The sequence below is a fragment of the Sphaerodactylus townsendi genome, linkage group LG15 (genome assembly GCF_021028975.2).
Source record: "Sphaerodactylus townsendi isolate TG3544 linkage group LG15, MPM_Stown_v2.3, whole genome shotgun sequence".
Classification (NCBI taxonomy): Eukaryota; Metazoa; Chordata; class Lepidosauria; order Squamata; family Sphaerodactylidae; genus Sphaerodactylus; species Sphaerodactylus townsendi.
The window spans coordinates 28,183,247-28,192,636 of NC_059439.1; the positions used below are offsets into that span (position 1 = coordinate 28,183,247).

At 46.4% G+C, this 9,390-nt stretch overlaps 1 protein-coding gene across 1 annotated transcript; it reads right to left on the minus strand.

Moving 5' to 3' along the window:
* Window positions 1-352: 352 nt before the first annotated feature.
* Window positions 353-8,692, minus strand: LOC125444293 (immunoglobulin superfamily member 1-like). The gene is made up of 7 exons (XM_048516720.1): window positions 8,683-8,692; window positions 6,520-6,798; window positions 6,075-6,356; window positions 4,864-5,154; window positions 2,350-2,451; window positions 1,923-1,957; window positions 353-642 (listed from the first exon to the last, which is right to left on the minus strand). The coding sequence occupies exons 1-7, from the start codon at window positions 8,690-8,692 to the stop codon at window positions 457-459; spliced, it is 1,185 nt and encodes a 394-aa protein (XP_048372677.1). The 3' UTR covers window positions 353-456.
* Between the last annotated feature and the right edge of the window lie 698 nt (window positions 8,693-9,390).

Sequence of the window (9,390 nt, forward strand, 5' to 3'; positions counted from 1 at the left end):
CCAGGTAAAGGATAGCGCTTTTAGTTCTTCACGTGAAAATCAGTGGGGTTTAACAGCGCTTAACAGGGTTACCTACACTGCTTCCCCAAAACAAGTTCTTAGGTTTAATGCTAATAATTGAGCCCAGCGGCACAGGCCAGCCTAGCTGGTGGGGGGTGGACTCTGCGCGTGCCCACAGAGAGGGCTCTGAGTGTCACCTCTGGCACCTGTGCCATAGGTTCGCCACCACTGTCCTAGATCAATAGGATATATGGATAAGACTTTCAGCAACAGCATTGCCATAATTTACCTGTTGGGCCTCCTGAAGCAGCACCTGTGGCTGTTCACTGCCTCCAGACACATTCTTTCCCCTCTGCACGATTACATGTCTATGAGGGCATGGGAAAATAAGCACCCCTCCGTGCATGAGCCAATCACAATAAGTGCATTGATGAAATGCTGAAACACAAAAGCTACCTAACGGCCCAACACATTTCTGTCAACAGCCACTGATGCATAGAAACAGGAGTCTGAGGGAACGTCAGGAACACTCGTCCTCTTGATCTTCAGCGAGTCTTGGTTGAGCACGGCATAGATGATTCCTTCAGGTTCTCCTCCATTGGGGGTTTCATCACAGACTTCTTTAGCGTCAGTTCTAAGGGTCTGCAGAGAGGAGAAAAGCTGGAGCTGAGGGGCTGATCTTGCCACGGCTTCATCCGGTGCAGTTGCAGAGGAAAAGATTTTGAATGGTAGCTTCAGAACAAAAGGCGAGTAAAATCTGGGATTGCCAGCAGGCCACCTCACGTGGGGCACTTGGCCAGCGTGGTGTAGTGGTTAAGAGCAGGGGGATTCTAAACTGGAGAACCGGGTTTGATTCCCCACTCCTCCACCTGAGTAGACTTCCATGGCAGCATGGGGATTTGAACCCGGATCTCCTAGATCCTAGCCCTACACTCTGGCTAATAGCTCATACTTGTTGGCACAGCATAATTGCCACCCTTAAATGGATATCGTCCTTACACTGTCCCCCTCGGCACTTTTGGTGTTCTTTTGAACTGCTTTCCCCTGTAATGGCTCGTCATAACTCTATAGCTCTGCCACCATTTCTCTAGGGCAGGGGTGGCCAACCTATGGTGCTCCAGATGTTCATGGACTACAACTCCCATGCTGGCAGGGGCTGATGGGAATTGTAGTCAAGAACATTGGAGCACCATAGATTGGCCACCCCTACTCTAGGGCAACCAACCTATGCTTAAAGAGTAGAGGTGGCTCAAAACCTGTTACTTGGTGGCATTTTCCATAACCATGTTCCTCTTTCAGCAAGAGCCATGGTGGGATCTAAAAATTTTAGTAACAGGTTCCCATGGTGGTGGGATTCAAACAGTGGCGTAGTGCCAATGGGGCTGGGCGGGGCACGACGGGGGCGTGGGCGGGCATTCTGGGGGCGGGGCATTAATAATTTCTCTTACTGTAAAAAACTCTTACTGTAAAAAAAAGTTCCTAATTTCCATCATTCTGTCCATAATTTAAACTCATTATAGCAAGTCCTATCGTCTACTGCCAACAGAAACAACTACTTCTCCTCTAATTGACTGCCTGTCAAATACTTAATACTTTCAAATACTTAACTTTGTTTCTAGAAATCAAAAGAAGGATACTTTCCTGAAACCAGGAACTTTACCATATTTCTAAAACATGTTTTTAAAACAGCCCAGCAGGGAGAATTATCCCGTTTTCTACCTTCGCTAACCAGCCACATAGGAAACAACAGGACTTTATGATTTTTGGACCTAATGGAATTTCTAACGGAAAAGCAGACCCAATTAGTAACCCCCTCTCGGCACACACAAATAATTAGTAACCCACTCTCGGGAACTGGTGACAACCTGCTGGATCCCACCTCTGAGCAAGAGGGTTTGTTATGAGAACAACAAGACTCTTACCGTGTTTACGACTTGGCTTTCACTGATTTGGGGGCCTGAAAATCAAAGAGAGAAGACCTCGTGAAATGCTTCACCAAAGAAATGAGTGCAGGAAATGTAACTTTCCAGATTACCCTCTGACCACTAGATATCCTGCACTGCTCTTCCTCTGATTTCAACAGACGTTTCCAAACCCATTCAGTCCTGTTTGCTCAACCCTGCGAGCGTTGAACTTCATCCTCCTGACTTTTTTTCTTTTTAAAAAGGAAGTCTTTCTCTCCGTGAGACAGTGATGCGAGGCCAGCTTTCATATGAGAGTTCTTGTAGGCACACACCTTCAGATGTGAAACTTGGGGTGATAACAGCCCCTAAACGGGGGACTGTGCTGTTTCCACTGGATGCACTTTAATCTTATTCATTATGAAATAACGCCCAGAGGTCCCCTTACCCTTTTTCCGTTTTCTGTACAATATGAAGGCAAGCAGCAGGAGAAACGGAAGCAGGAGAAGACCAGCAGCAAGGCCTGCCCATATAGCCATCACGGATCGTTCTGTAAATTAAGAGGGTCTTGAGTTAGAATGTGCTCCCAGTACCCATTCAGCCACTCACAAACTGCATCCAAAGACTACCAGAATTGATCAGGTTGTTATTTTCATGCATTCGTTATAATTCATAGAATCACAGAGTCGGAAGAGACCCCCAAGGGCCATCAAGTCCAACCCCCTGCAGTGCAGGAACACACAATCAAAGCACTGTTGACTCATGTTCAGTTTGTGGTCTACTAAAAGACTCTCAGGCCCCTTCTGCACACGCAAAATAATGCATTTTCAAACCACTTTCACAATTGTTTGCAAGTGGATTTTGCCATTCCGCACAGCTTCAGATTAGCCTGTACACTCCCACACACGCCAGCTGGGTGATCTTGGGCTAGTCACAGCTCTCCTGAGCTCTCTCAGCCCCACCCACCTCACTGGGTGTTTGTTGTGAGGGAGGAAGGGCAAGGAGATTGTAAGCCCCTTTGAGTCTCCTACAGGAGAGAAAGGGGGGATATAAATCCAAACTCTTCTTCTTCTTCTTCTTCTTCTTCTTCTTCTTCTTCTTCTTCTTCTTCTTCTTCTTCTTCTTCTTCTTCTTCTTCTTCTTCTTCTTCTTCTTCTTCTTCTTCTTCTTCTAAGAGCACTGAAAGCAGTTTGAAAGTGCATTATTCTGCATGTGCGGAATGAGCCCCAGATCTTTTTCACAGGTAGTGTTGTCATAATTTACACAGTAATTTAGCATTTTTCTGTTTAGAATTCAGGTTATGGTCTTGCAGTTGTTAGTAAAATGTGTAGGATTTACATCTATCCCACGTTGATGGGGCTAGGGGTGCGGCGACCCCCGAGATCTGGAAATTCACATAACATTTTTTGGCCATCTCTTCATACCAGAGAATAAATCTAATTTTTTTCCTATTTCTTTCATTTTAACTTTAAAAAAAGGAGTTGTGTATATTTATGGTATTACAATAGAAAATATATTATAAAACACTATACACATATTTTATGCATTTCTGAATTTCTAAACTTTTTCTGTGTTGTCTGCTGACCTTCACATGCCACCTGTGGATTCCACAGTATTCCCCCAAAATTCCCATTTAATTTCTTATGTCGACCCGCAATATAAGAACTAGCATAAGAACTAGCCTGCTGGATCAGACCAGAGTCCATCTAGTCCAGCACTCTGCTACTCGCAGTGACCCACCAGGTGCCTTTGAGAGCTCACGTGCAGGTTGTGAAAGCAATGGCCTTCTGCTGCTGCTGCTCCTGAGCACCTGGTCTGCTAAGGCATTTGCAATCTCAGATCAAGGAGGATCAAGATTGGTAGCCATAAATCGACTTCTCCTCCATAAATCTGTCCAAGCCCTTTTTAAAGCTATCCAGGTTAGTGGCCATCACCACCTCCTGTGGCAGCATATTCCAAACAGCAATCACACGTTGTGTGAAGAAGTGTTTCCTTTTATTAGTCCTAATTCTTCCCCCCAGCATTTTCAACGTAGGCCCCCCGGTTCTAGTATTGTAAGAAAGAGAGAAAAAATTCTCTCTGTCAACATTTTCTACCCCATGCATAATTTTATAGACTTAAATCATATCCCCCCTCATATCAAAACCGTGATGGGGAAAGTCCCAATGTGGAAAGGATAACTGTATAAAACAAGGATTCTATCCATTTTCAGTGCTTAGAGTAGCCAAATTTCTCCAAGAAACCATAAAATTGCATTGTGCTAAAAATGGGAGATAAGTTGTGGAAATTTTAAATTTGTCCTTGTAAAAATGGGCCTTTTATATTTTGTTTGACCTTAAGTCTAATCTTAGTTTCCAAAAATTACATATTTACTATGTATTATGCTATGTTTTTTCTATGCCAATAAAGCCTTGAAGAGTAGCAGTGGCGTGGTGGTTAAGAGCAGGTGCATTCTAATCTGGAGGAACCGGGTTTGATTCCCTGCTCTGCCGCCTGAGCTGTGAAGGCTTATCTGGGGAATTCAGATTAGCCTGTGCACTCCCCCCCACACCATCTGGGTGACTTTGGGCTAGTCACAGCTTTTCGGAGCTCTCTCAGCCCCACCTACCTCACAGGGTGCTTGTTGTGAAGGGGGAAGGGCAAGGAGATTGTAAGCCCCTTTGAGTCTCCTGCAGGAGAGAAAGGGGGGATATAAATCCAAACACTTCTTATGGTATGGTAGTGCTTACTAGCGTTGCCATATAGAAGACGATCAAAAGGAAATTGAACAAAGGCTCTAAGTACTGTGGTATGCCTTTTTCAGGGCTACCTCCTGCTGACCTCAGATCCATTCCTTTAAATTTCTGATCCTTTCGATGAGATGTTGCTGTTGGAATTTAAGCACTTGAATGCCTCTGTTCTCTACAATATAGCTATAGGCACCCGTGGGGAGTGTTTGATCTCCGGACTCTCGTTCATTTACCTGTCACAACAAGCTCCACAGGGTTACTCGACTCTGACCAGACACAGGGATTTTCTCTGTGGTGAAATCGACAGGTGTAGTTTCCTCCGTCCCCCAACCTCTTCACAGGCAGAGCAAATTTGGTTACGTTACTACTGGGATCTGACGCTTGTGATGCAATCGGGTTGCCGGCTTTGTGCAAAGAGAAGTTCAGACCGTTTTCCGGTCCTTCGCACTCAATTGTGACATCTGAGCCCAGAACAATGTGTCTCTCAGGTCTCACACTGATGGAGGGTGTTCCAAGTTTGGGATCTGGGGGTAGGAAAAACACAGGGAGTGTGTGAGTTAAGTTGGTTGATCTTCACTCTACTTATCCAATTGACGCTGTCCAGCTTAATAGATTCGACACTGTGTGCGAGTGTGTGTGTATCTCCAGGAGTCAGTGTATTTGAAACAGCACTATGAACATTTGGAAACAGATAGAAGGCTGAGAATCTCAGATATTTTTAGAAAGCAGATTCTGAGCACTGAAGGCTACAATGATAGACGTGAATATAGGGGAAATGCCAAGTGACATTTCAGAGTAGGGGTTGTGACGTATGAATCAATCATCAGGTCAGCCTCTGCCACTCAGGTGGAGGAGTGGGGAATCAAGCCCGGTTCTCCAGATTAGAATCCACCTGCTGTTAACCACTACACCACGCTGGCTCTCTAGAAAACTGTAGCTCCTTTCTTGGTCCTCACCCACAGTAGAGATTTGAGGGAGGCTGGTATTCAGGGCCAGGGCATATGTACTGAGTCACCCAGAGTTACTCACTCTGTTTGCATGTCCTGGTTAACCCAGTTGCAAAGAACACCTTTTTGTTTGGCATAAAGTAAGGATCTCAAAATGAGACACAAAGTGAGACACAAATCATAGAGTTGGAAGAGACTCCAAATGCCACCAAGTCCAAACCCCCTGCCATGCAGGAACACACAATCAAAGCACTCCCAACATATGTTCATCCAGCCTCTGTTTAAAAACCTCCAAAGAAGGAGACTCCACCACTCTCCAAGGCAGTGAATTCCACTGTCGAACAGCCCTGATGGTCAGAAAGTTCTTCCTGATGTTTAGGTGGAATCTCTTTTCTTGCAGAAAGTCTCCATTAAATGTGCATATGTATAACATAGTCCCATCTGCTTTTGCATTTCATGTATAGATCTGAAATATGAAAACACCCACGCATGCTCACCTGCTACGTTGATGCATACGTTGTCACTGAAATTTGAGCATTGTTTACCAGAGTTTGAATCGAAGCAATAGGTACACCAGTAGATTCCTCCATGGGTCAAGTGAAACACTGCCTCACTGGATTTGATGGCCTCAGTTTTCCGACGAAATGAAGTCCCTTGTTTGTACAGGTAGAAATCCGTGTGTGAGTTGTTTTCACTGTCGCAGTGGATGCTGGCTGTTTCCCCCATGGTGAGGATCCCACTGGGCTCCACTGAGATGAAGGGCTTGGGATAAACTTGAGCTACAACGCAAAAGAGAACAAGGCTGATACTTGGCAGCATGCGCAGATTTTTTTAAAGTGGACGAAGACGTTTGCATGTTAAAGGCATTCGTTTTACAGATGGGGAAAAGGCACAGCCCTTTTAAATGCCATGTATGAAAAGAGGACCTTGTCGGGTTCTCACCTGCTAGCTGGAGGTTTATTTTGTCACTGCGAAATGAGCATCTGTTGTATTTGTAACAATACCTGCAGCTGTAGCTCCCCTGGTTGGACTGGTTGACACTGGTGACTGTAAACACAGCCCCAGCATCTGCAAACTTTTTCTGCAGACTCTGATCCTCTTTGTACAGATAAAATGTTGCAGCATCTTCGTAGTAGCCCTTGCAGTAGATTGTGGCGTTTTCCCCAAGAGCAACTATCAAGCCAGGATGCACTGAGATGGAAGGCTCATGATAAGGTCGTCCTGAAACAGAAAGAGAACAAAAATGAAGACGTATCACAGCCTGGTTCTGCAAAATGGGAGATCTTTGCATACTCTCAGGGGCGTACCGCCCAGGGGGACATATGGAGTCAAATGTCACCAGGCCGCGACTATTTAGTCACGTGGGGGGTAGAAAATCTCCCCCACACCCCTCCTCCTTCCCTGATGACCTGATGCAAAAAAATGTTGTTTGGTCTTGATGGGGGAGGGCAAACACCCATATGGGGGAGGGATGGTGGAAAACTCAGATTTTGCACTGGGCTCCATTTTCCCTAGATATGCCTCTGCATGCTGTGCAGAAACATTCAGGACGCGGAGTGTACCAGAGTGAGAATATCCACGGGACAGTGATTAACCTACACCAGTGATGGTGAATCTTTTTGAGACCGAGTGCCCAAATTGCAACCCAAAGCCCACTTATTTATCGCAAAGTGCCAACTCGGCAATTTAACCTGAATACTGAGGTTTTAGCTTAGAAAAAACAGTTGGCTCCATTACTCGGGAGTAAGCTTGGTGGTAGTCGGTGGCTTTGCAACTCTTCCAACGGGTGAATCACAACCCTAGGAGGGTTTGCTCAGAAGCAAGCCCCATTGCCAGCAACCGAGCTTACTCCCAGGTAAAGGATCACGCTTTAGTTCTTCGCATGAAAATCAGTGGGATTTAACAGTGCTTGACAGGGTTACCTACACTGCTTTCCCAAAACTAAGTCTTAGGTTTAATGCTAATAATCGAGCCCAGCGGCCCAGGCCAGCCTAGATGTATGTGTGTGTGTGGGGGGGCAACTATGTTTGTGCGTGCCCACAGAGAGGGCTCTGAGTGCCACCTCTGGCACCCGTGCCATAGGTTCGCCATCACTGACCTACACTATGAACCAATGGAACACACATTAACCAGTTTATTCCTCATTTCGGAGATTAAAAATGGTCCAGAATGCAGCGGCTCGTATGCTCACAAGGGGTGCCATGAGAGAACACATCACGCCTGTGCTCCGCCACCTACACTGGTTGCCAATAGAATACCGAATCATTTTCAAGGTGTTGGTGTTAACCTTTAAGGCCTTACGCAGCTTGGGACCCACGTACCTGCGGGACCGTCTTACCCCATATGTCCCGAATCGGTCTCTGCGTTCGGCAGAGGCCAACCTACTGGTGATTCCTGGCCCCTCAATGATACGGCTGGCTTCCACTCGGGCCAGAGCCTTTACAGCTCTGGCCCCCACCTGGTGGAACGCTCTCCCACCAGCTGTTTGGGCTCTGCGGGATCTGGTTGAGTTCCGCAGGGCCTGCAAGACAGAGCTGTTCCACCGGGCCTTTGGGGAGCCTAGCCGTTGATAGGGGCCCCCTCCCTCTCCTCCTTTCCTCCCTCTCCTTTATTATAACATCAAGTGGATCCACCGCCTCATCCCCCCTCTGGGGCTCTGGGTGAACTGAAGCTGGCGCCATCTGGTTTTATGTTAGTTTAATGCTAAGTTTAATAATGTTGTATTTTTAATAAGATAGGGTTTATTATTAGAGCCATATTAACTTATATGTGTTGGATTTTAATTTATTATTGTGCTCTGTTATATGTTGTTCACCGCCCTGAGCCCTTCGGGGGAGGGCGGTCTATAAACCCAACCGACAGAGGCAGGGGGCTCTCACGACTTCTTTGCTGTCCCCAGTGTGTCCAACAATGTACGCATGTGCATGTACATATTGTCCATCATAAATTTTTGTTCTTGTAACTCAGCCATTCCTTTCCATTCTTCTGCAGAGGAGCTGTGGAAACCCTGGCTTTCGTTTCCACCCCCACCCCCCACCCCCCACCCCCCACACACAATACATGCATTCTTTTTGTGTAGCGGTACTCACCACTAGACATCCTCACCATCCACCATTCTGGAAAGAAGATGATTGCATCAGTGAGAAGACATCTGGGCAACAGGAAACAGGATTTGCTGCCCAATCCTGCCATCATTCCATTGAACACCACTAGTCCCGCGACCCACCCATTTGATACTGACCAAGAAGGAGGATCCTGAAAGAGAACATCATATTGAGGGTTCTGTAGCTTGCAGTTTCATCTGTCTTGTACAAATTCTCTGCAGGTTGGGAGAACAGGTTTGGCAACACCCTCTCTGCAGGTTTGGCAACACCCTACCCTGTCTTACAAACCACATCCCTTTTCCCAGCTGCAGCCGCTGTTTGCAAATACCAATGAAAGTGAAGCCCTCATGTGAGAAGTTGTGAAAATTTCAGCCTGCCGCAGGTCTCGAAGAGAGAGAATACTTCTTACTGGCGTGGCCTTGGGAATCGGTGTGGAAAAAAAATGGGGGACCTCAAGAAGCAGGGATAGCTTAGACCAGTGGGGGCGAACCTATGGCACTCCAGATGTTCTTGGACTACAATTCCCATCAGCCTCTGCCAGCATGGCCAATTGAGAATTGTAGTCCATAAGAACATAAGAACTAGCTTGCTGAATCAGATCAGAGTCCATCTAGTACAGCACTCTGCTACTCGCAGTGGCCCACCAGGTGCCTTTGGGACCTCACGTGCAGGATGTGAAAGCAATGGCCTGCTGCTGCTGCTGCTGCTG